The sequence below is a fragment of the Hyaena hyaena genome, unplaced genomic scaffold (genome assembly GCF_003009895.1).
Source record: "Hyaena hyaena isolate Hyena2069 unplaced genomic scaffold, ASM300989v1 scaffold_224, whole genome shotgun sequence".
In the NCBI taxonomy this organism is placed as follows: Eukaryota; Metazoa; Chordata; class Mammalia; order Carnivora; family Hyaenidae; genus Hyaena; species Hyaena hyaena.
In genome coordinates this window covers 2,161,890-2,189,797 of record NW_024080854.1, presented here as the reverse complement: position 1 = coordinate 2,189,797, position 27,908 = coordinate 2,161,890, and the positions used below count along the sequence as shown (strand labels likewise).

General features: G+C 35.7%; 1 protein-coding gene across 3 annotated transcripts in view; it reads right to left on the bottom strand.

Annotated features, from left to right (window-relative positions):
• Positions 1 to 27,908, bottom strand: part of LOC120239070 (WD repeat containing planar cell polarity effector) — a 415,126-nt gene that overhangs the window by 9,990 nt on the left and 377,228 nt on the right. For 2 of the 3 annotated variants that reach the window (XM_039243175.1, XM_039243174.1), the window contains 2 exons: positions 21,574 to 21,659; positions 1,045 to 1,073 (listed from right to left, as the gene is read on the bottom strand). In XM_039243175.1, the coding sequence (XP_039099106.1) occupies positions 1,045 to 1,073; positions 21,574 to 21,659 (115 nt within the window). The remainder of the gene's footprint in view (positions 1 to 1,044; positions 1,074 to 21,573; positions 21,660 to 27,908) is intronic. The other variant, XM_039243176.1, reaches the window with a different exon arrangement.

The following is a 27,908-nucleotide window of genomic DNA, read 5'->3' as shown; positions in this document are numbered from 1 at the left end:
GTTCTAAAAAAAAAAAAACCTATTTAAAAAAAATATAAAATTTATAGTTAAGGTTCTTTAAGCTTTAGCAAATTAAGTGTAGATTATATGAATGTATATTCAACTGTAACATGGAATTTTTTCTCTAAACAAATCAAGAAATAAAATTATCTTTATTATAAATATATCTATAAAGATAGTAGATTGAAACAGTGGTTTAATAATTACTATCATTAGTATAGTTCCATATTAATTAACAAAGTCCTATCACATACATAGTCACAATACCCCTTTGTAAAAATCCTGTGAGGTATGTGGAATTATCTGTTTTCTGGATGAAAAAGTTAAGGCATACATAGATGAATTGATTTTCCAAAGTATAATGCTAGTAATTGTAGAACAATGATTCAAACTCATCTCATAATGAATCAGTTACTATGGCAATCCACTGAGAACTTTTAATAAAATGATGAGACTTTCTCCAAATTAGACCTATCCTTTTTGAAATTATTATAATAGAGCATTGATATTTCCTCAAAATGAATTTAAAATGGCAGAATTTGGAGAGAGACCCCACATGCATTACTTATGAAATTATACATAAATATAAATGAATTTGAAAACCATGTTAATATTATAATAAACCTTTTATTTTTAAACTTTTAACTTTGGATGCTTTCAAACATATACCAGAGTAGACAGAATAGTATATTTAAACTGCTTGTTTTACTCATCACCCACCTTCATCAATTACCAACTCATGGTGACTTCAATTCATGTATATCCCTCCTACTTACTCCCCACTGTATTATTATAAAGCAAATTTCATGTATATAATTTCATTTGTACATATCCCACATTGCAGATTTTATTTTCAAAAATAACTATTTTAATAATAATTACAGCCCTGAAATACTAAAAAACTGAACAGTTATCTAGAAAAATATTTTCTCATTAATGTATACCAGTGGGCATCTTTTTCTGAGTTGAAAATAATCACATATAGTATGCTTTTCTCTTGGAATTTAATTTTCTAAAAATAAACAGTAAAAGAAAGTATTTTACCTGTTCTATGTAGTCTTCTCTCCTTTCTCCTTTAAAAATAAAATATCATAACATTAATTATATGACATCTAATAAAGGTCCTTAATTAAAATTGTTAACAGAACTTTTTTTTTTTTTGCCATTGAAAGCATAAATTTAGGGTGCATGGGTGGCTCAGTCGGTTGGGCGTGCGACTTCGGCTCAGGTCATGATCTCACGGTTGGTGGGTTTGAGCCCCCTGTCAGGCTCTGTGCTGACAGCCAGCTCAGAGCCTGGAGCCTGTTTCAGATTCTGTGTCTCCCTCTCTCTCTGACCCTCCCCTTCTCATGCTGTCTCTCTTTCTCAGAAATAAATAAGATGTTAAAAAATTTTTGAAAGCATAAATTTAATTTTTTAATTTATTTTTTAAAGTTCATATCCAAGTTAGTTAGCATATACAATAACGATGATTTCAGGAGTAGATTCCTTAATGCCTCTTATCCATTTAGCCCCTCCTCCATTCCACAACCCATCCAGTAACCCTCTGTTTTGTTCTCCATATTTAAGAGTCTCTTATGTTTTGTCCCCCTCTGTTTTTATATTATTTTTGCTTCCCTTATGTTCATCTGTTATGTGTCTTAAAGTGTTTATATGAGTGAAGTCAGATGATATTTTTCTTTCTCTGACTAATTTTGCTTAGCATAATACCCTCTAGTTCCACCCACATAATTGCAAATGGCAAGATTTCATTTATTGCCAAGTAATACTCCACTGTGTGTGTGTGTGTGTATACACACATATATTTTTATATATACATATCACATCTTTTTGATCCATTCACCCATTGATGGACATTTGGGCTCTTTCCATACTTTGGCTATTGCTGACAGTGCTGCTATAAACATTGGGGCACATTTGCTCCTTTGAGACAGCATGCCTGTATCCCTTGGATAAATGCCTAGTAGTGCAATTGCTGGGTCATAGGGTAGTTCTGTTTTGAATTTTTTGAGGAGCCTCCATTATGTTTTCCATAGTGGCTGCACCAGTTCGCATTCCCACCCTCTTTCCCCACATCCTTGCTAATATCTATTGTTGCCTGAGTTGTTAATGTTGGTCATTCTGACAGGTGTGAGGTGATATCTCACTGTGGTTTTGGTTTGTCATCCCTGATTAAGAGTGATGTTGAGGATTTTTTCATGTGTCTTTTGGCCATCTGAATGTCTTTGGAGAAATGTCTCTTCATGTCTTTTTCTCATTTCTTCACTGGATTATTTGTTTGGATTATTTGTTTTTTTGAGTGTTGAGTTTGCTAGGTTCTTTTTTTAGATTTTGGATACTAACCCTTTATCTGATAGATTGTTTGCGAATATCTCCTCCCATTCCGTTAGTTTCCTACAGAACTTTTTAATATACCCTTAGTAGAAAGAGAAATACTTAAGATAATTCCAATTTAAACAAATTGAAATACTGAAAACTCTAGAGACCTCAATAGCCAAACCTCAAAATAGTATGAAAGTACCAGTGATTTTCATACATACCTTTAGGGCTAATATCTGCACTGAAATCAAATGAGTAGACTATTTCTACATAGTTCTTTCTGTTCTTAAAATTATAACTTAAAACTTGGCTTGGCAAATAAGTTTCATCTAAGTGTCAATTCTAGGTGATTAGTGGTGATTACCTAGAAAACTGAGTTGAATTATAAGCCCCCTCTTTTTTTTTTTTTTTACACAATGGGAAAGAATACTGTATTTGCTTATAGGTTCTTTGCTCTCATAGCAGCGATATACCTGGTGGGTCCTGGCTTAGTATATCAATATGATGCTTTTAAAAAGAGACATCGTTACTTAAATTTATATGCCATTAGACTGGAAAAAAAAGATATAGTGCTACAGTCTAATTTCCCATTATTCATAGTATTAGACATTAATTTATATTTTCTCATCCTTGAAACAATTGTGTATAACTCGTGGGTATTTATAAGCACCACTTATGCTTCTGTAATAGCACTTAGTGCATGTGTGCATATACCACTCATTTGGCACTATACTTATGTTAACATATTATTACTTATTTCCCCTATTTATTTAGATTACCTTCCTGAGTACATTGTGTTTTTAAAAACTTATCAGCAGCATCTTATTTCTCCTTGTCTTGGCACCAAGAAATGCCTTGATGATGATTGTATTTCCTTTTTTTAAAAATGTTTATTCATTTTTGAGAGAGAGAAAGAGAGAGAGAGAACATAAGTGTGGGAGGGGCAGAGAAAGAGGGAGGGAGAGAGAATCCGAAGCAGGCCAGTGCTGTCAGCATAGAGCCCAACTTGGTGCTACCGGAGCTAAAATCAAGAATCATGTGCTTAACCCACTGAGGTACTCAGGTTCCCTGATGATTATATTTCTATAAAAATACATATTACTTATCTGTCATTAACTCAAAATTACTTGCTACTTTGGGATATTTTTGTTTAGAAAAATTCTAAAGTTCAAAAGTTGCATAACACTTGAGGTCTTTCTGACTTGAACACATCCAGTGTTTGTGTTATTTCATCTCAGATTTATTATATGAGCTTTCTTCCTAAATTTAATGGAGAGTTACTCTTTGACCAGTGGTAGTAAAAGTATGGGATGAAGACTAATAACTGATCATCAAACTAATTTTTACTGATCTGTTAACTGCCTATGATTTGTGATTGAAAAAAAGAAGCAATTGTAAACCTTTAAGAGAGTTTGACAGGGTAATTCTATGTATGTTTAATAAAAATTTGAATATTTATTTTAAAAATTTTGATATTACATTTAAAAAGATGATATAATTGACATATAATTCTATATTAGTTTTAGGTATACAATATGATTTGATTTATTGTGAAATCATTACCACAGTATGTCTAGTTAATATCTATAACCAGTTAGAATTTTTTCTTGTGATAAAAAACTTTAACATTTATTTTCTCATCACCCTTCAGAAATATAATACAGTGTTTTTATTATTTTTAAAAATTTTATTTTATTTTATTTTTTAATATTTTTATTTATTTCTAGGAGAGAGAGAAAGAGACAGCGTGAGCAGGGGAGGGTCAGAGAGAGAGGAAGACACAGACTCTGAAACAGGCTCCAGGCTCTGAGCTGGCAGTCAGCACAGAGCCTGATGCGGGGCTCGAACCCACAAACTGAGAGATCATGACCTAAGCGAAAGTCAGACGCTTACCCGACTAAGCCACCCAGGTGCCCCTAAAATTTTATTTTTAAGAATCCCAAGCAGGCTCCACGCCCAGCACAGAGCCTGATGTGGGGCTTGATCCCATGACACTGGGATCATGACCCAATCTGAAACCAAGAGTGGGATGCTCAATCAACTAAAATCATTCATGTGCCCTTGATAGTATTATTGACTATAGTCATCATGCTGTACATTATATCCTCGTGACTTATTTTATAAATGAAAGTTTCTACCTTTTGATAACATTCACCTGTTTCTCCCACCACCCCCATCTCTGATAAACACCAAACTCTTCTGTATTTAGGAGTTGGGTTATTGTGGTATTTGTTTTTTAACATTCCACATATGAGTGAGATCATATGATATCTGTCTTTCTCTGTCTGACTTATTTCACTATAATGCCCTCAAGATCCATCTATGTTGTCAGAAACAACAGGCTTTCCTTGACTTTTATGGCTGAAAAGGATTCCATTGTGTATTTATATCATAGTCAACCACTGATGGACACTGTAAGGTTGTTTCCATGACTTGGCTATTGTGAATAATACTAATGAACATGGGAATGTAGATACCATTTTGAGTTAGTATTTTTGTTTGCTTCAGACAAATACATAGAAGTTGAATTCCCCAAATAGTAGTTCTATTTTTTTTAAATAATTTCCTTATTGTTTTCTGTAGTATAAATTCCTACCAAGTGTGCAAGCGTTCCCTTTTCTCCACATCCTTGCCAAGTCTTGTTATTTCTTGTCTTTTTGCTAATAGCAGGAGATAACTCATTGAGGTTTTGATTTGTATTTCTTTGATTACTGATGTTGAGCACCTTTTCATGTACCTGTTGGATATCTGTATGCTGTCTTTAGAAAAATACCTACTTAGACCCTTTGCCTTTTTTTTTTTTTAAGAGAGAGAGAAAGCATGTGCATGAGTTGGGGAGGGGCAGTGAGAGAGAGGGAGAGAGAATCTCAAGTAGGCTTTACACTCAGCATGGAGAATGATGCGGGGCTTGATCTTATGACCCTGAGATCACCACTTGAGCCAAAAGTTAGAAACAGGTACTTAACTAACTGTAGCATCCAGGCACCCCAGACCCTGTGCCCATTTTTAATTAGATTTTTTGCTGTTGAGTTGTTGGGTTCTCTATATAGTTTGGATATTAACCCCTCATCACATATATGATTTGCAAATATTTTCTCCCATTCAGTAGGTTGTCTTTCATTTTGTTGATGGTCCTTTGCTGTGCAACTTTTTAGTTGGATGTTAGTCCCACGTGTTTATTTTTCTTTTGTTGCCTTTCCTTTTAGTGTGAGATCCAAAAAATTGTCCCCAAGATTGAAGTCAAGGCTCTTACCACCTATATTTTCTTAAGGAGTTGTACAATTTCAGGTTTCATATTCAAGTCTTTAATCCATTTTAGGCTATTTTGTGCATGTAGGATAGTGGTCCAGTTTCATGCTTTTGTACGTAGCTGGAAGTTTTTCCAGCACCATTTATTGAAGAGATTGTCTCTTCCCTATTGTACATTCTTGTCTCTTATGTTGTAAATTAATTGACCATATATGCTTGGGCTTAATTCTGGGCTCTCTGTTCTTTTCCATTGATCTGTGTGTCTATTTTTTATGCCAGTATCATACTGTATGATTACTATGGCTTTGTAATATAGTTTAGATCAGAAAGTGTGATACCTCCAGCTTGATTCTTCTGTCTCAAAATTGCTTTGGCCATTTGGAATCTTTTGTACTTCCATACAAATTTTAGGATTGTTTATTCTTTTTTGGTGAAAAAAAGCCCTTAGTATTTTGAAAGGGATTGCATTAAATCAGTAGATTTCTTTAGATAGTATGGACATTTTAACAGTATTCTTCCAATCTGGTCATGGTTTATCTTTGAATTTATCTGTGACATGTTCAATCTTTCATTAATACCTTATGGTTTTCAATGTGCATGTCTTTCACTTCCTTGATTAAATTTATTCCTATATTTTATACTGCTTGAAGGTGTAAACCAGATTGTTTCATGTCTTTTTCTGACAGTTCAATATTAGTATATAGACACAAAAGAGATTTTTGCATATTGATTTTTTATCCTGAAACTTTACTGAATTTGTTTATTTTAACAGCTTTTTGATGAAGTCTGGGTTTTCTATGACCGGTCATCTCCAAATAGACTTAGTTCCTCCTTTCCAACTAGGATACCTGTTAATTCTTTTTTCTTGACTAAGTGCTCTGACTATGACTTCCAATACTGTATTGAATAAAATGCTAAGAGTGGGCATTCTTGTCTTGTTCCTGATCTCAGAGAAAAAGTTTTCAGCTTTCACCATTGAGTATAATGTTAGCTGTGGGCTTGTCATATACGGCCTTCATTATGTTGAGATATGTTCCCTCAATAACCACTTTTTGAGATTTTTAAAATCTGAAGTGGATGTTGAATTTCATTAGATGATTTTTCTGTGTATATTGAGATAATCATATGATTTTTAGCCTTCATTTTGTTAATGGGATGTATCACATTGATTTATAAATGTCAAACCGTTCCTTGCATCTAGGAATAGCACTTGATCATGGTATATCATCCTTTTAGTGTTATTGTTGAATTAGGTTGCTCATATTTTGTTGCGGTTTTCTGCATCTATTCATCAGAGATACTAGCCTATAGTTTTCTTTTGTATGGTGTCATTGCCTATTTTGGTTTCGGGGTAATGTTGGCCTTATAAAATGAATTTGACACCGAAACCGAAGCAGGCTCCAGGCTCTGAGCTGTCAGCACAGAGCCCGCCGTGGGGCTCGAACTCTTCAACTGTAAGCTCATGACCTGAGCCAGAGTCAGACATTTAACTGACTGATCCAACCAGGTGCCCCAGGGGAGATTTTTTATTAGAGATTCAATCTACTTTTCTGTATCTTCATGATTCAGGTTGGTAGGCTGTATGTTCCTAGAGTTTTATCCATTTCTTCAGATTTTCCAGTTGAGTTCTAATTGTTCATAGTAGTTTGATATTCTTTATCAAAGTTTCTGGGATACCAGTTGTAACATCTCTTTCATTTCTGATTTTATTTATTTCTTTTTTTAGTCACATTTCATTTATTTCTGCTCTTATTGTTGCTATTTCTTTCTGCTAACTTTGCGTTTAATTTGTTCTTCTTTTTCTAGTTCCTTGAAGTGTAAAGTTAGGTTGTTTATTTGACATGATATGATGCATTTCCATTTTCGTAAAATTTTTTAATGTTTTTTATTTCTTTCTTTTTTTTTTTTTTAAATATTTTTGTTTATTTCTAGGAGAGAGAGACAGCGCGAGTAGGGGAGGGTCAGAGAGAGGGAGACACAGACTCCGAAACAGGCTCCAGGCTCTTGAGTTGGCAGTCAGCACAGAGCCCGATGCGGGGCTTGAACCCACAAACCGCGAGATCATGACCTAAGCGAAAGTCGGACGCTTAACCGACTAAGCCACCCAGGCGCCCCGTTTTTTATTTATTTCTGAGAGAGAGAGAGAGACAGAGAGACAGACAGACAGCGTGAGCAGGGGAGGGTCAGAGAGAGAGGGAGATACAGAATCGGAAACAGGCTCCAGGCTTTGAGCTTAGCTGTCAGTACAGAGCCCAATGCAGGGCTCGAACCCACGAACTGTGAGATCGTGACTTGAGCTGAAGTCGGACGCTCAACTGACTGAGCCATCCAGGCGCCCCTGTATTTCCATTTTCAAACTTGTCAAAGAATTTGCTTTTGCTTTTGGTTTCTTCTTTGACACATACATAACTTCTTCTTTGTGGCATAACACAGGATTCTTTGTAGAGAATGTTCCATGTGAGCTTAAGAAGACTGTGTATTCTGTTGCTTAGGTACAATGTTCTGTGTGTGTTAAGCCCACCTAGTCTAACATGTCATTTAAGTATAATGTTTTTAATATTTTCTTTTTTTTAATGTTTATTTATTTTGAGAAAGAGCATGAGTACATGAATGGAGGAGGGGCAGAGAGAGGGGAGAAGAGAGACTCCCAAGCAAGCTCTGCACCATCAGTGTGGGTCCAACACAGGAGTTGATTCCATGAACCATGAGATCATGACTTGAGCCAAAATCAGGAGTTAGATTTTTAACCAGCTGAGCCACCCAGGCACCCCTTTGATAGATTTTCTGTTTCAATGATCTAATTGATGAAAATGGCAAATTTAAGTCCCCTACTATTTTTAAATTGGTGTCTGTTTCTCCCTTGATGTTGATCAGTGTTTGCTTTATGTATTTAGGTGCTTCTTCATTGGGCGAACAAATATTTACAAACGTTACATCCTCTGGGGTGTCCTTTTATCATTATTTTATGACCTTGTGTGTCTCTTATTTTGGTCTTTGTCTTAAAGTGTATTTTGTCTGCTGTTAGTATACCTACCCCAGATTTCTTTTGCTTTTTATTTGCATGAAATAAATATTTCATTTTTATTTTTTCCACCATTTACTTTAAGTTTGCATGTCCTTATATCTGAAGTGAGTCTCTTGTAGGCAGCATATAGATGGATCTTGTATTATTATTCGTTCAGCCACTCTGTGTCTTTTTTTTTTTAAGTTTATTTTCAGTGAGAGCACGAGTGGGAGAGGGAAGAGAGAAAGGGAGAATCTCAAGTAGGCTCCTCCCTGTCAGTGCAGAGCCCAACATAGGGTCAAACCCACAAAACTGTGAGATCACGACCTGAGCCAAAATCAAGAGTCAGATGCTCAACTGACTGAGACACCAAGCTGCCTCACTTTTTATTGGAGAATTTAGCTCATTTTCATATAAAGAAATTTATTGGTGGATATGTACTTATTGGCATTTTGTTAATTGTTTTCTGGTTGTTTTTAAAATTTCTTTTCATTTTTCTTCCTTTTTTCTTTTGATTTGATAATTTTCTGTAGTGATAGGCTTATATATCTCTTATCTTTTGTGTATCTATAGGTTTTTGCTTTATGGTTACTGTGAGGCTTACATAAAAATAAAAACAGTCTATCGTAAGTTGATAGCTTAAGTTCAGATGCATTCTAAACCTGACTTCTCCTTCTTCCACATTTTGTTTTGATGTCACGGTTTAAATCTTTTAGTTTTCAATATTAACTTACAAATTATTGTAGTTAGTTATTCTTACTACTTTTGTCTTTTAACCTTCATACTAGATTTATAAGTAATTAACCAACCACCTTTACAATGTAAGTTTATTTCTGATTTTTGCTATGTATTCACCTTGACCACTGAGATTTATACTTTCGTATGTTTTCCTGTTGTTAATTGTGTACCTATGTTTAAGCTTAAGGAAGTCCTTTTAACATTTCTTGTAAGTCAGGTCTAGGGGTAATAAACTCCTTAAGCTTCTGTTTGTCTGGAAAACTCATCTCCCCGCCCCCCGCCCCGCTCCCCCCAGCCTCAAATCTTAAGGACAGCTTTGCTAGAGAGTTTTGTTAGCAGTTTTTTTCTGTCAGTATTTTGAATATATTATGCTTATTCCCTTCTGGCCTGCCAAGTTTCCACTCAAAAACCTTGATTTTCTTATGGAATTTCACAAGCATTTAACAAACTGTTTTTTTCTTGGTGCTTTTAAGATTCTCTCCTTGTCTAAAAAACAAATATTGTTTAAATACCCAAAACAATCTAGAGATTTAATACAATATCAAAATACCAGCAGCATTTTTCACTAGAACACAGAATCCTAAAATTTGTATGGATCTACAAAGGACCCTAAATAGCCAAAGCAATCTTAAAAAAGAAAGGCAAAACTAGAGGCATCACAATTCTAGACCTACCATCATACTACAATGCTATAGTGATCAAGACAGTATGGTACTGGCACAAAAACAGGCACATAGATCAGTGGAATAGAATGAAAAACCCAGAAATAAACCCACAATTATATGGTCAGTTAATCTTCAACAAAGGGGTCAGGATATGCAATGGGAAAAAGACTTTTCAACAAATGGTGTTGGGAAGACTGGACAGCAATCTGAAAACAATGGAATTGGACCACTATCTTATACCATACACAAAAATAAACCCAAAATGATGAAGAACCTAAATGTGAGACATGAAATCATAAATATCCTAGAAGAGAACTGCGAGACAATGGCGATAGCAAAATTTTCCTAGATGTGTGTCCTGAGACATGGGAAACAAAATAAAAAATAAACTGATATTTACCCAAAAAAGGCATCCACGTGGCCAACAGACACATGAAAAGATGATCAACATCACTCATCATCAGAGAAATCCAAATCAAAACCACAGTAAGCTCTCACTGTCAGAATGACTAAAATAAAAAATATAAGAACAAGTGCTGGCAAGGATGTGGATAAAAAGGAATCCTCGTGCACTGTTGGTAGAAATGCAAACTAGTACAGCCATTGTGGAAAACAGTATGGAGTTTCCTCAAAAAATTAAAAATAAAGGGGAATCTGGGTGGCTCAGTCAATTAAGTGTCCTACTGTTGACGTCAGCTCAGGTCATGATCTCACAGTTTTGTGAGTTCAAACCCCAAGTCGGGCTCTGTGCTGGTCCTGCAGAGCTCCTTGGGATCCTCTCTCTTCTCCTCCCCCGATCACCTTCTCTCTGTCTCAAAATAAATAAACTTAAAAAACTTTAAAAAATTAAAAAACAGAACTACCATATGACCCAGTAATTCCACTACTGGGTATACCCAAAGAATAAAATACCACTAACTTATAAAGGTAGATGTACCCCTGTTTATTGCAGCATTATTTACAATAATGCTTCTCCCCCACTCGCACGTGTACTCTTTCCAAAAAAAAAAATAGAGAAAATAGAAAAAAAAAAGAAATGACAATGTATTAAATAGGGCAAAAGAGGATTCAGTGGGCTAGAGAACAAGGAGAGTAAAGATAAGAGTATTTCAAGGAGGAATACTCAATAATACAGAATGCTACCAGAAGTTATGTGGAAGAGATCTGGAAAAAGATAATTAGAATTTGTCAGTAGAAAATGACTAATCATTTTCAAGGTGAGTAATTTTAGAAGCATTGAATAGAAGATGTTAATATATACTGTTTTAGTTGATGAATATGCAATTAAAATGTGCTGTAGTAGTAAATAAGATTGGATAGAGATGGTATGGACAGATAATACAAAGTATAAATGGTTTAAGGTCACTTTAATGTCAGTTTGGAGAATGCCTCAAGGCCTTCTGTAGTTTTGCCTATGAACATATTATAGGCAGGGATTACGTCGTTTACCTCTCTTTCCAGTGCATAACAGTTTCTGGTAAACGGTAGGCACTCAATAAATACTTGCTGAATGCCAGATAAAAGAATGTTAACAAATCATATTAAATCTTTTATCACAGTCTTTCCAAAATTAACTTCTTTTGGTCTTACTATCAGTATTTTCACACAGGTTTACTACCAAATTATCATAATAAGCTTGCTCTCTCGTTTTTCCTCCTGTCATTTCTCACTTCAGCCAAGTTGGGATGAAGCTCTCAGATAAATATTTTTATACTATGCTTTTGATTATGTCCCTCTCACGCTTGACAAGTTAAAAGCCATATAAATACTTACTGGGGCACCCGGGTGGCTCAGTCAGTTGAGCATCGGACTTCAGCTCAGGTCATGATCTCATGGTTCATGGTTTCGAGCCCCACATCGGGCCCTGTGCTGACAGCTAGCTCAGAGCCTGGAGCCTGTCTTCGGATTCTGTAACTCTCTCTCTCTGACCCTCCCCTGCTCACGCTGTCCCTATCTCTCTCTCTCAAAAATAAATAAAACATTGAAAAAAAAATAAAAGCCATATAAATACTTACTGAAATAAATGTAAACTCTTTAGTCTTACACAAAGCCCATCCACTGGCCTGTAACCTAGATTTCAATCTATCTTCCACTACTCTTTTTTAGCTATGATCTGCTAGCTAAGTACAATAACTGTCACTGTCAAAATGACAGAATCCTTCCAACCAAATATTGGTTGTTCCAAAATAATTCAAGTTCTTCAATTACATTTCCTTTTAAAATTGTTTTATTTATTTTTGAAAGACAGAGTGCAAGCAGGGGAGGGACAGAGAAAGAGGGAGACACAGAATCCAAAGTAGCCTCTAAGCTCCAAGCTGTTAGCACAGAGCCTGACACCAGGCTCCAACCCACGAACCATGAGATCATGACCTGTGCCAAAGTCAGGTGCTTAACAGACTGAGCCACCCAGGTGCCCTTTCAATTACATTTCTTAAATACCATGAAGGAAACTGTGTTAACCACAGTGATACAAAAAGCTGTAGATGTATACACCTGTGAAACCATCATTACTATAATTTGCCATAAACTTATCCATAACTTCCAAAAGTTTCCTCTTTTTCTTTTTTTCCATTGTGGTAAGAGCACTTACCATAAGACCTACTCTCTCAGAAAATTTTAAAATAAGGTGTTATTCATCATAGGTCCTGTATTATACAGTAGATCTCCAGAACTTGTTTTTCATATGTGAAAATTTGTACTCTTTAACCAACAGTACCCATTTCCTCCTTTCCCTAGCCTCTGGCAACCACCATTCTACTCTCTGTTTCTATGTATTTGACTATTTTGGACTTCACATATAAGTGAGATCATGTCTTGCTTTTTTTTTTTTTTTTAAGTTTTTCAAATTTATTTTGAGAGAGGAAGTGCAAGTGTGGGGAGGGGTGGAGGGAATGGGAGGGAGAGAGAGAGATCCCAAGCAGGCTCTGTATTGTTGGTGCAGAGTCCAGCATGGGGTTTGAACTCATGAACCAAGAAATCATGACCTGAGCTAAAGCTGAAGGAAATGGACTGAGCCACCCAGGATCCCCAGGATTTGTCTGTGTCTGGCTTACTTTACTTAGCATATCCTTCAGGCCCATGTATGTTTTGGCAAATGGCAGGATTTCCTTTTTTAAGGTGAATAATATTCTACTGTATACCAAGAGTTGTAATTATTTATAAATTTTGTGCATTAACCCCCTATTTAACATTTGGCCTGTAAACATTTTCTCCCATTCTGTAGGTTTCTTTTTTATTTTGTTGGGGACTTCTTTTGTTGTGAAGAAGCTTCTTAGTTTGACTTAATCTCATTTGTCTATTTTTGCTTTTGTTGCCTGTGTTTTTGGTGTCCTATTCAATAAATCATTGCCTACTCCAATGTGTGGTAGCTTTTCCCCTAGATTTTCTTCTTTATTCTTTCAGGTTTTGAATTTAGGTCTTTAATCCATTATCAGTTGATTGTTCAAATATAGAGTGAGATAAGGGTCCAGTTTCATATATTTACATGTAAATTTCTAATTCTCCCCCCAGTATTTATGGAGGAAACTGTCTTTTCCCTATGTGTATTTATGGCACCCTTGTTGAAGATCAGTTGATCCTTATATGCATGGACTTAGTTTTGACTATTTTGTTTCATTAGTTTGTGTTTGTTTTTATGCCCACAACATACTGTTTAGATTATTCTAACTTTGTAATATGCTTGAATTGGGCAATATGATACCTCCAGCTTTCTTTTTTTCTTTTCTTTTTTCTTTTTTCTAAATTTTTTACAAATAGTTTATTGTCAACTTGGTTTCCATATAACACTCCAGCTTTATTTTTCTTGATCAAAATAGTTTCAGCTATTCAGGGTCATCTATAGTTCCAAACACATTTTAGGATTGTCTTCTATTTCTGTTAAAATTCCATTGGAGGGGGCACCTGGGTGGCTCAGTCAGTTAAACATCCTATTCTGCTCAGGTTGTGAAATCATGGTTTGTGGGTTTGAGCCCTGCATCAGGCTCTGTGCTGGCAGCTCAGAGCCTGGAGCTTGCTTCAGATTCTGTGTCTCCCTCTCTCTCTGTCCCTCTCCCATATGCTCTCTGTCTCTCTCAAATGTAAAATAAAAACATTTTTTAAAATGCCATTGGGATTTTTATAAAGATTGCATCAAATGTACAAGCTGCTATACACAAAACACACCTTTACCCATCCATAAGTCAATGGATATTTGGGCTCTTTCCATTGTTTGGCTATTGTTGATAGTGCCGCTGTAAACATTGGGATGCATGTACCCCTTCAATTCTGTATTTTTGTATCTTTTGGGTAATTACATAATAGTGTAACTAGTCAGTTGCAGGTTAGTTCTATTTTTGGGTTTTTTTTTTTTGAGGAAACTCCATAGTGTTCTCCAGAGTTGCTGCACCAATTTGCCTTTCCACCAGTGGTGCAAGAGGGTTCCCCATTCTCCACATCCTTGCGAACACCAGTGGTTTCTTCTGCTGTTAATTTTAGCCATTCTCTGAAGTATGAGGTGATATCTCTTTGCATTTTTTATTTGTATTTCCCTAATGATGAGTGATGTTAAGCATCTTTTCATATGTTTGTTAGCTATCTGGATGTCGTCTTTGGAAGAGTGTCTTGGTTCATGTCTTTTGCCCATTTCTTCACTGGATTATTTGGTTTTTGGGTGTTGAGTTTGATAAGGTCTTTATAGACTTTGGATATTAACCCTTTATCTGATGTGCCCTTTGCAAATATCTTCTCCATCTCATTGGTTGCCTTTTAGTTTTGTTGACTGTTTCCTTCACTGTCCAGAAGCTTTGTATCTTGGTGAGGTCCCAGTAGTACATGTTTGCTTTTGTTTCCCTTGTCTCCAGAGACATGTCTAGTAAGAAGCTGCTGTGGCTGAGGTCACAGAGGTTGCTGCTGCTTTTCTCCTCAAGGATTTTGATGGTTTCCTGTCTCTCATTTAGGTCTTTCATCTATTTTGAATTTATTTTTTTTGTATGATATAAGAATCAGTAATCAAAAATCTTCCAACAAACAAGAGTTCTGGGCCAGATAGGTTGGCAGGGGAATTCTATCAGATATTGAAAGAAGAGTTAATACTGATTCTTCTCAAACTGTTCCAAAAAATAGAAGGAAATCTTCCAAACTCTTCCTATGAAGCTAGCATTACTTTGTTTCCAAAACCAGACTAAGGCTCCACTAAAAGTGAGAATTATAGGCCACTGTCACTGATGAACCTGGATGGTGGAAATTCTCAACAAGATACTAGCAAGTCAAATTCAACAATACATTAAAAGAATTACCATGATTTGGGCACCTGGGTGGCTTAGTTGGTTAAGTGTCTGACTTCAGCTTAGGTCATGATCTCATGATTTGTGAGTTCAAGCCCCACGTCGGACCCTGTGCTGACAGCTCATAGCCTGGAACTTGCTTTGGATTCTGTGTCTCCCTCTCTCTCTGCCTCTTCTCTGCTCATGCTCTTTCTCTCTCTCTCAAAAATAAATAATGTTAAAATAAAATTAAATTACCGTGATCAAGTGGGATTTATTCCTGGGCTGCAGGGCTGGTTGGATATTTGCAAATCAATCAATGTGATACACCACATTAATAAAAGAAAGGATAAGAACCATATTATCCTGTCAATAGATGCAGGAAAGGCATTTGACAAAATATAGCATCTATTCTTTAATTTTTAAATGTTTATTTATTTTTGAGAGAGAGAAAGATGGAGTGTGAGTGAGGGAGGGGCAGAGGGAGAGGGAGACACAGAATCTGAAGCAGGCTCCAGGCTCTGAGCTCTCAGCATAGAGCCTGATGTGGCTTGAGCTCATGAACTGTGAGATCATGATCTGAGCTGAAGTCAGAACCTTAATTGACTGAGCCACCCAGGTGCCCCCAGAGTCCATTTTTAATAAAAACTGTCAACAAAGTAGGGATAGAAGGATCATACCTCAACATCATAAAGGCCATATATCAAAGACCCAAAGCTCATATTATTCTCAATGGGGAAAGACTGAAGAAGGGACTTAGAATGTATTATGCCAAGTCCAAGCCTTTCCCCTATAGTCAGGAATAAGACAAGAATGTCCATCCTCATTACTATTTAACATAGTCCTGGAAGTCTTAGCCTCAGAGTCAGACAACAAAAAGAAAAAAAGGGCATATAAATTGGCAAAGAAGAAGTCAAACTTTGACTATTTGCAGATGACATGATACTATGTAGGAAATCAAAGACTCCACCAAAAAATTGCTAATACACAAATTCATTGAAGTCACAGATATAAAATCAGTGTGCTGAAATCTGTTGCATTTCTGTCACCAGTAATGAAGCAACAGAAAGAGAAATCAAGGAATCAATTCCATTAACAATTGTACGAAAAATAATGATACCTAGGAATAAACCTTACTAAAGAGATGAAAGGTCTGTACTCTGAAAACTATAGAAGACTTATGAAAGAACTTGAAGAAGACAAAAAGAAATGGAAAAACAGTCCTTGATCATGGATTGGAAGAACAAACATTGTTAAAATGTCTACACTATTCTATGCAATCTACACATTTAATGCAATCCCTATCAAAATACCACCAACATTCTTCACAGTTAAAACAAACAATCCTAAAATTTGTGTGGAACCACAAAGACTCTGAATAGCCAAAGCAATCTTGAAAAGAAAAAAAAAAAACTGGAGGCATTGTGATTCTGGATTTCAAGCTATATTACAAAGCTATAGTGATCAAGACAGTATGGTACTGGTATAAAAACAGATGGAAATAATGAAACAGAATAGAAAACCCAGGAATGGACCTCCACCTATACAGTCAATTTATCTTCAACAAAGCAGGAAAGAGGAGCCAATGGAAAAAAGATAGTCTCTTCAACAAATGCTGCTGGGAAAATTGAATGGTGACATGGGGAGAAATGAAACTGGACCACTTTCTTAAACCATACACAAAAATATTAATTTCTAATTTTATTCCATTGTGATTAGAAAGATATTTAAAATAATCCAGTTTTTTAAAAATTTGTTAAGACCTGTTTTGTGAACTAGTATGTGATCTATCCTGGAGAATGTTTCATGTACACTTGAGAAGAATGGGTATTCTGTTTTTGAGTAGAATGTTTTATATGTGTTTCCATTCAGTTCTGCTATTTTGTTACTGATTTTTTTGTGTGTGTGGATGATCTTTACATTATAAAGAGGTGGTTGTTGAAGTATACTACTATTTTATTGCTATCTATTTCTACATATCTGTAAATGTTTGCTTTATATATTAATATTTATTGATAGGTATATAGTTGATATTGGGTGCATGTTTATTTATAATTGTTAAATCATCCTGACAAATGGACCCTTTTATTGTTAAGTAATGTCCTTTGTCTCATGATAGTTTCTCAGTTAAAGTCTCTTTTGTCTACTATAATGACTCCTCTTTTGATTACCATTTGCATGGAATATCTTTCACCATCCTTGCACTTTTAGACTATTTGTGTGTCTTCAAATTAAGAGTGAGTCTCTTGTAGACAGCATATAGTTAGTTGAATCTTTTATTTTTAATCCATTCACCCACACTATCTTTTAATTGAGGAGTTTGATCCATTTACTTTTAAAGTAATTACTGTGATAGGAAAAGACTTACTATTATTACCATTTCATTAACTGTTTTCTCTCTGTTTTGTAGTGATTTTGTTTCTTCTTCAAACTGCCTTTATTTGATGATTATTTGCAGCAGCTGGAGCAACAGTATGCTTTGATTCTTTTCTTTTTATGTTTGATGTATCTATTGTACCTTTGGTTTTCATAGTTACCACTGGAGTCAATTTTCTAGTTAAGGCAGTCTGTTTTAAGCTAATAACAGCTTAATTTTAGTTATGTACAGGATCTGTATGCTTATTCTCTCACATAAACTTAGAGTTGATTCTGGATTACACTTCTTTCTATGTTGTGTTTCATTTTAGTGGTTATAGTTATTCTTACTATGTTGGTCTTAAGTTGGTATACTAGTGTTAAAAGTGATTTACATGCCACTGTTACAGTATTTTCCTTTAACAGTGACAGTTCATGTGCTTTCATGTTGTCTTTCATGAAATCAACCTTTTTTGTTGGTTTCAACCTGAACTCCTTTTAGTATTTATTGTAAGCACATCTAATGTAATACACTCTCTCAGGTTTTGTTTGGGAGACTCTCTCCTTTATTCCTAAAATACAGTTTTGCCAGGTAAAGTATTCTTGGTTTGTATTTTTTCTTTCTTTCAGTGCTTTGAGTATATCATCCCACCCTTAAAAACAATTTTTTTAATGTGTATTCATTTTTCAGAGAGAGAGAAAGACAGTGTGAGCAGGTGAGGGGCAGAGAGAGGGAGACAGAACTTGAAGTAGGTTCTAGGCTCCGAACTGTAAGCACAGAGCCTAACACACAAACTGTAAGATCATGACCTGAGCTGAAGTTGGACACTTAACCGACTGAGCCACCCACACACCCCTCATCCCACTCTCATTTGACTTACAGTTTGTGCTGAGAAATTCACTGATAGTCTTAGGTGCTATGCCCTGTACAGCCCCTTGTGTGTAATAAGTCATTTTCTCTTGCTGCTATGAAAATTCTTTGTTTTTTTACTTTAGACAATTTAGTTGAACCTTTTTGGGAACTTTTGGGCTTCACAAATTTGGATGTTCGTTTTTCTTCCTAGATTTGAGATGTTTCAGCCATTGTTTTAAGTTTTTCGTTCCCCCCTTTCTGTTCTGGGATACCTCTAGTGTATATATTGGTTTTTCTTTGGAGTATCATATTAAGCCCTGTCTGGTTTCCTCACTTTTTCACTTTTTTTTGGTTAATTTTTGAGAGAGAGAGAGAGTAGAGGGGGCACAAAAGTTCTCAAGTGGGCTTCATGCCAACAACATAGCCCCTAGATGTGGGGCTTGAACTCATGAACCATGAGATCATGACCTGAGCCCAAGTTAGACGCTTAACTCACTGAGCCACCTCCATACCCCTCACTCTTTTCTTTTTTGTTCTTATAAATTTAGAATTTCAAATGACTTGTCTTTGAGTTTGTTGTTGTTGTTGGTTTTTTTGCTTAATTGATTCTCCTGTTGAAGCTATTAGAATTTTTAGTTTTATCATTATATTCTTCAGCTCCAGATTTCTGGGTTTTTTTTAGAGCCTTTTTTGTTTTTTGAGCTGCTCATTTTGTTCATGTATTGTTTTCCTAACTTTCTCTAGTTATCTGTGTTCTCATTTAGCTCATTGAGCTTTTTTTTTTTTTTTTTAAGTTTTTATTTAATTTGAGAGGGAGCAACTGGGATTGGGGTAGAGAGAGAGGAGGAGAGAGAATCCATGCAGGCTCCACAGTGTCAGTGCAGAGCCACATGCAGAGCTTGATTTCATGAACCGTGAGATCATGACCTGAGGTGAAATCAAGAGTTGGACGCTTAAGCAACTGAGCCACCCAGATTCCCCTCATTGGGTATTTATTTATTTATTTATTTATCTGTCTATTATTTAATTGAGCTTTCTAAAGATGATTGCTTTTGGAATTCCTTGTCAATCAGTTTGTGGATTTCCATTTCTTTGGGATTGGTTACTGGAACTTTTTGTTTCTTTGGTGGTACTGTGTTTGTCTGATTCTTTGTAACTCTATAGCCTTGCACTGGTGTCTGTGCAACCAAAGGAGCAGGAACCTCTTCCATTCTTTACAGAGTGTTTTTGGCAGGTAAAGACCTACTCCTGAAGGTCCCCAGACAGACAACCCTGCCTCCTGGATTGTAGTGCACCAGAAACAGGACCAGGTCATGGGGCTGCTTGCAGGTCCACAGTTAGGTTACTTGTTGGTTGATTTATTATTGGGGGCATCAGCAGGCATAGCTTGTGCTGCTTACCTTGGTGGACAGGCTACTTCTGAGTCCACAGTTGGCAGGCCTGTTACTTGGGACACAGATTGGCATGTTTTCTCCCAGGTCCCTGGGTGGACCAGACTGCCTCTGGGATCACACTTAAGCAGTTGGAGCTGGATATGGGGTTGCTGCTAGGTCTGCAATTGGGTCTGCAGTCAGTGGGCCTGTTACTGGGGTCACAGGCATGTGACATTCCTGCCAGGCCCATTAGTGGGCAGGGCTGGTAGCATGACAAAAGATGAGTAGGGCCAGAGCCATGTAAACAGGGTGATAGAGCTGTTCCTGAGTCTGTGGTCAGGTCCTGGGGAGGGGTATACTTTCTCAAAGAGTCCTCTGTCTTGGGCTCCACTGTGCTGTTGCAACTTTCTTCCCAGATTCTGAAGCCCCCACAATGGTACTTTTGTTTGTGGATAGTTGCTAAATCAGTGTTTGTGGGGAGGGGGGTGGAATGAGGGCTGGAGACCTATTCTGCCATCTTGCCAGTAACCATCAACTAGCTGCTGGCCTTGTTGAATACTTATATAAATTCCACATTTTTCTTCAAATTCAAAGGAAACAAAGTTGGAAAATACCATTTTTCTCTCCTATATAGAGTCATGTGTCTTTAAACTACTAATGCCAAAATCATGGCTCTAAATTATTTATTCAGCTGCCTATCCTTCATGAGAATCATTCCATTGAAATTTGGTTTTATAGATGAGGACAACAAAAGAGTTGAAGTAATAGTATTCTGGGTTGGAGGTGGGACCATACATAGGCCTTGTGATATATCCGTGGTAGGCCTCAGTTTATAAAATAACAGCAGTAAAGTAAGTGCTTATATGCCTGGCATTATACAATACTTTTTAAAAGTTCTTTTTCTTTACTGTCCACTTTCCTCAGATGCTGAAGTTGCGCTCATGCACTTCATTCTCTGAGCTATGCGAAGAGAAAAACAAAACAAAACAAAAACCTCCATATAAAGTCTCTTAACTCCGCATGCCTTTCTTGTCCTTCTCTGTATCCTTTTTTGTTCCAAATTTGGCATTTCAAAGACTTAAACAGAAATGACCCATTTTTCAGAGAGAAAGGTAAGAAAATAAATAGGCCAAGCTAAAATTGATCTTTAGGGAATAGTGAAAAGGGAACATAGTTAGAACATTCAAATATTAACAACTTTTGTCTTTACACACACAGTTATCTATGTGTTATTTGTATTTGCTTTACAAATTCTCATACAATTTCTTCTACACATTGAAATTCTTATTTGTGAAGGCCATCTGCTCAGCTGAATATCTTGGCTAGAAGTGATTGCTCTGTTACCTCTTCATGCTTCTTTGGGGTACCACATGTAGTCTAACTTACTGTGTGTTTCTTTCTTACTAAATTAGGTAAGAATGAAGCCATTTTTCTCAGTGACCTTCAGAACCTGGCTTATCAAAGTAACTTCTAAACCAGCAGTGTACACATCACTGAGAGCTTGTTAGAAATTCAGAATCATGGGCTCCACTCAAGGCCTATTCAGTGAGAATCAACATTTTAAGAAGATCCCCAAATTTATTTGTATAATCATTATAATTAAGCCTTTGTTATAATCAGCTGACTTCATATTTTACATTATATTTACCAAGAACTGTTCTTTAACACACCAACTAGAAATGCCCAGGTATTTCTTAGTTTTATTCATTTACTAAAAGCTCTTGCCAGCTATAATATTGTTCTGTTATGATTTAAATACTTTGAGTAACTTAGATACCTTTACCTTCTTCATTATAGGTCTTGGTCATCAAAGATTCAGCACAGATGTCTTTTTCAAGTTCATTTCTTCTGTCAAGTACTTGCCTGTTGTTTTTTTTTAATTGGAAAAAGGATTAAAAAGAAAATTATAGGGTTATTATATCATAGATTTTTTTCAATTTTCCCATAATTAAGAATTTACAGGACATTTTGAAGAGCAATTAAATTCAAATTAAGATACAAATAAAATATTTTACATATACGATTTTCAAAAGAAGTAGTAGAAACAAAATGTGACACTCTAATGGGGTATTACAAGATTTGAATGAATGGTAAAATTTTCTTATTAAATAAATTTTATTTTCCTAATGTTAAAAGTAATCTATTACTATAGATAAAATCTAAAACAAAGGAAAAAAACAATAACATCATTCAGATCTCCAGAGTTCTCACCTGGATAATTAGCTTATATACTTAAGCGTCTTTTTAAACAAAGCTAGGATAATACTATATTATAAAATCATATATAGCTCCCTTACAGTTTTTGTTGTGTTTTGTATATAAATTATTATACATTAAAATGGATTCTTAAAGATGTAAATTTTAGGGGCACCTGGATGGCTCAGTCGATTAAGCATCAAACTTCATTCAGTTCAGGTCAGAATCTCATGGTTCATGAGTTCAAGCCCTGCCTGGGACTCTGTGCCAGCAGCTCAGAGCCTGGGTACTGCTTCAGATTTTGTCTCTCTTTCTCTCTCTTTGCCCCCTCACAGTCTGCCTCTTTGTTGCTCAAAATAAACAAAAACAAACAAAAATAAAAATGTAGATTTTAGGGGCACCTGACTGGCTCAGTCAGAAAAGCATGTGACACATGTTTTTTTAAAGTTTATTTATTTATTTGGGAGGGGGAGGGGCAGTAAGAAGGGGGCAGGGAGAGAATCCCAATCAGGCTCCACACAGTCAGCATAAAGCCCAACATAGGGCGAGCACTCACAGACCATGAGCTCATGACCTGAGCCAAGATCATGAGTCAGAGCTTAACTGATTGAACTACCCAGGCACCCCAGAGCATAGGACTCTTGGTCCCAGGGTCATGAATTTGAGCCCCACGTTGGATATCGAGATGACTTAAAAATAAAAATCTTAAAAAAAAAAAAGATGTAGCTTCTATGAATTTAAAAAATGTATATAGATATGTGTTACTGCTATCACAGTTAGAATACAAAATAGTTTCAGCATGCCAGAAAAACTCCCTCATACTTAACAGTCACACTCTCCCCTTATTAGTAAGCCTAGGAACCACTAATTTTGCTCCTTCATAATTATAGCTTGACTTCAAGAATATCATGTAGTTGTAATCATAGGTAAATATTTGGAACTGGCTCTGTCATTCAGGATGATGTTCTTGATACTCATCCAAGATGTTACATGTATCAGTAATTTACTTTATTGTGGGCAGTATCGTTACTTTATAGGTGTACCAGTTTTTTTTACTCACTTTTTGAGGGATATTTGTTTTCCTAGGTTTTGGCAATTATGAATAAAATGATTAGCCATTCATGTCCATGTTTTTGTGTGACATGAGGTTTCATTTTTCTAGTGTAAATATACAAGAATATGATTGCTGGCTCATATGGTAAATATATGTTTAACTTCTTAGGAAACTGCTAAATTTTCTCCCAGGATGGCTGTACTATTTTTGTATTCTCACCAGCAAGGTATGAGAGTTACAGTTGCTATGCATCCTAACTAGTTATTGGTATTATAAGTGTCTTTTTATTATAGATTTTTAAAAAATTTTAATGTTTAGTTTTGAGAGAGAGAGACTGTCAGCGGGGGAGAGGGGCAGAGAGGAGGAGACATAGAACCCAAAGCAGGTTTCAGGCTCTGAGCTGTCAGCACAAAGCCCAATGTGGGGCTCAAACTCAAGAACCGGGAGATGGTGACCTGAGTTGAAGTTGGATGCTTAATTGACTCAGCCACCCAGGCACCCCTTTATTATAGATATTTTAATAGGTATGTAGGGATGGCTTATCATGGTTTTAATTTTTCATATCCCTCATGGCTGATGATGTTGAATATTTTCTTATGTGCTTACTTGTCATTCATATATCTCCTTATTTACAGTATTTGAGTCAAGTCTTTTGCCTATTTTAATTGGATTTTCTTGTTGTTAATGTTTTTTTATTGAGTTTTGAGAGTTCTTTATATATTCTGGACACAAATCATTCATGTATTATGGGACTTGCAAGTATTTTTCCCTAGCACATACCTTGTCATTTCATGCTCTTAACAGTTTCCTTTGAAGAGCAAAAGTTGATGAAGTCCAGCTTGTCAACTTTGTTTTTTCTAGATTGTACTTTTAGTGTCAGTTATGAGAATTCTTAGATTAATACCAGATCATGAAAATTTACTTAAATTTTTTCTTTGAAAAGTTTTATAGTTTTATATTTTATATTTTGATGTATGATACAGTTAGGTTAATTTTTGAATAATGTGTGAGGTTTAATTTGGGGCTCATTGCTTTTATGTATGAGATGCCAAGTTGTTCTTCATAGCAGCACTCTCAACAATAGCCAAAACATGGAAAGAGCCTAAGTGTCCATCAACTGATGAATGGATCAAGAAGATGTGGTTTATCTATACTATGGAATACTACATGGCTATGAGAAATAATGAAATCTGGCCATGTGTAGCAACATGGATGGACCTTGAGGGTGTTATGCTGAGTGAAATAAGTCAGGCAGAGAAGGACACATACCATAGGTTTGCACATATAGGAGGATTAGGAGGAACTTAACAGAGGACCAAGGGAGAGAAGAATGGGGGAAATGGTGGGGGAAAGGGAGAGAGGCAAACCACGAGAGATTCTTGAATGCTGACAAAAACTGAAAACTGATGGATGTAGGGGGGAGGGGTGATGGGCATGGAGGAGGGCACTTATGGGGAAGAGCACTGGGTGTTATGTGGAAACTAATTTGACAATAAACTATTTGTAAAATAAAATTAATAAACATTAAAAAATTAAAAAAAAAAGATGCCAAGTTGTTCTAATACCATTTATTGAAGAATACTCTTTCTCCACTGAATGGCATTTGTACTTTTGTCAGAAATCAATGGGACATATTTGCATAGGCTTATTTCTGGATTCTTTATACAGGTTTATTAATCTCTGTATCTGTCTTTTTGCTAATAACACAATTTCTTGATTAGTATATATTTAGAGAAAGGAATGGCAAATCATAGTCCATGGAAAAAAATTAAAGTGATACCCATTTTTGTAAATAGTTTTATTGGAACACACCCACACCCATTTATTTCCATATTCTCAATGGCTGCTGTTTTATTATAACAGCAACTTAAAGCAGCTGTGACAGACTGTATGATTTGCAAAACCTAAAACATTTACTAAATGGCCCTTTACAGAAGATATTTGCTAGTTCTTGATTCAGAAAAAGTCTTAAGATCATGCATGATTTTTCCAACATTATTTCCCTTCTTCAAAATTGTTTTTGCTCTTCTAGTTTCTTTGTCCTTTCATACAGATTTTAGAATAAGCTTGTCTAAATCTACACAGAATCTTCCTGGGATTTAGATTAGAATTGTGTTAAATTTTTAGATCAATCAGAAGACAACTGATATGTGGACCATATTGAGTTTTTCAGTCCATAAACATGGTATGTGTCTCCATTTATTTTCGTCTTCTTTGATTAGTGTAAGCAGTATTTAAACCATACTTTAAAACTCTCTCAAAACAAAGTCCAGGAACAGATGGCTTCTCATGTAAATCCTACAAAACATTTATTTTTTCCAAGTTTTATTTAATTTTCAGCTAGTTAAAATACAGTGCAGTGTTTATTTCAGGTATATAATTTAGTGATTTATCACTTATATACAACACCCATGCTCATCACAAGTGCCTCCTTAATACCCATCACCTCTTTAATCCATCCCCTTGTCCACAGAGTAACCATCATTTTGTTCTCTCTAGTGAAGAGTCTATTTCTTGGTTTGCATCTCTTTTTTCCCCCCATGTTCATTTGTTTTCTTGCTTAAATCCACATTCGAGTAAAATCATATGGTATTTGTCTTTCTCTGACTGACTTGTTTGGCTTGGCATAATACTCTCTAGCTCCATTCACATGGTTGCAAATGGCAAAATTTCATTATCATGAATCGCTGAGTGTTTCTTTGTATATATATATATATATATATATATACATATATACAATACAATATATATATACACACACACATATATATGCCACCACTTTTGGACTCTTTCCATAATTTGGTTATTGTTGATAATGCTGCTGCAAACATCCGGGTAGGGTGTATGTATCCCTTTGAATTAGTATGTTAGTATCCTTTGGGTAAATACCTACTAGTACAATTACTGAATCATAGGGCAGTTCTATTTTTAACTTTCTGAGAAACCTCCATACTCTTTTCCAGAGTGGATGTACCATTTTGCATTCCTGCCCCTGGGAAAGGGTTCCCCTTCTCCACATCCTCTCCTACGTCTGTTGTTTGCCAAGTTGTTCATTTTAGCCATTCTGACAGGTGTGAGGTATGTGTGGTTTTGATTTGTATTTCTCGAATGATGAGTGATATTGAGCATCTTTTTGTGTGTCAGTTAGCCATGTATATCTTCTTTGGAAACATGTCTGTTCATGTCTTCTGCCCATTTTTTAAACTGGATTGTTTTTTGGGTGTGGAGTTTGTAAGTTCTTTAATATATTTTGGATACTAACTTTTTATCAGATATGTCATTTGAAAATACCTTTTCCCATTCTATAGGTTGCCTTTTAGTTTGGTTGATTGTCACCTTTGCTATACAGAATGTTTTATTTTCATGAAATCCCAATAGTTTATTTTTGCTTTTTTCCCCTTACCTCAGGAGACATATCTAGTAGGAAGTTGCTATGGTCAGTGTCAAAGAGGTTATTGCCTGTGTGTTCTCTTGTAGGATTTTAATGGTTACCTGTCTCAAATTTAGGTTTTTCATCCATTTTGAATTTATTTTTCAGTATGGTGTAAAAAACAGTACAGTTTCATTCTCTTGTGTGTTGTCCAGTTTTCCTAAAACCATTTGTTGAAGAGACTGTCTTTTTTCTGTTGGATATTCTTTCTTGCTTTGTTGAAGATTAATTGACCGTATAGTGGTGAGTTCATTTCTGGGATTTCTAATTTTGCTCTGTTTTGTGCCAGTTTATTTTTGTTGCCAGTACCATGTCCTACTGTCTTGATCACTACAGCTTTATAATGCAACGTGGTCTGGAATTTGATGCCTCCAGCATTGTTTTTCCTTCACAAGAGTGCTTTGGCTACTCAGGGTCTTTTGTGGTTCTATACAAATTTTAGGATTGTTTGTTCTAGTTCTGTGAAAAATGCTGTTTGTATTCTGATAGGGATGGCATTAAAACTGTAGATCGCTTTGGGTAATAGAGACATTTTACCAATATTTGTTCTTCCAATTCATGAGTGTGGAATGTTTTTCCATTTCTTTATGTCATCTCTAGTTTGTTTCATTGGTGTTTTATAGTTTCAGAGTATAGATCTTTTACCTCTTTGGTTAGGTTTATTCCTAGGTATCTTCTAGGTTTTGGTGCAAGTGCAAGTGGGATTGAGTCCTTGATTTCTCTTTCTGCTGCTTCATTGTAGTATATACAAATGCAACAGATTTCTCTACATTGATTTTGTGTCCTGTGACTTTACAGAATTTATGTATCACAGCATTTTTTTTTTTTTTTTGGTGGAGTCTCTTGGGTTTACTATATAGAGTATCATGTCATCTGTAGATAGTTAAAGTTTGACTTCTTCCCATTTGGATGCCTTTTATTTCTTTTGTTGTCTGATTGCTGAGGCTAGGACTTTCAGTACTATGTTAAAAAGTAATGGTGATGTGTAGCAACATGGATGGACCTTGAGGGTGTTATGCTGAGTTAAATAAGTTAGGCAGAGAAGGACAAATATCATATGTTTGTACGTATAGGAGGATTAGGAGGAACTTAACGGAGGAACAAGGGGGAGAAGAAGGGCGGAAATGGTGGGGGAAAGGGAGAGAGGCAAACCATGAGAGACTCTTGAATGCTGACAAAAACTGAGGACTGATGGATGTGAGGGGGGGGTGGGCATGGAGAAAGACACTTGTGGGGATGAGCACTGGGTATTATGTGGAAACTAATTTGACAATAAACTATTTGTAAAAAATAATAATAATAATAATAATAAATAAAAAAAGAAGAAAAAAAGCCTATTCTATCCCGAAACACCAACCTCAATCAAATTTTCTCCAAAAAAAAAAAAATTTGATACTTTCTTCTCCCTAGAATCCTGATAATCTAATCAATT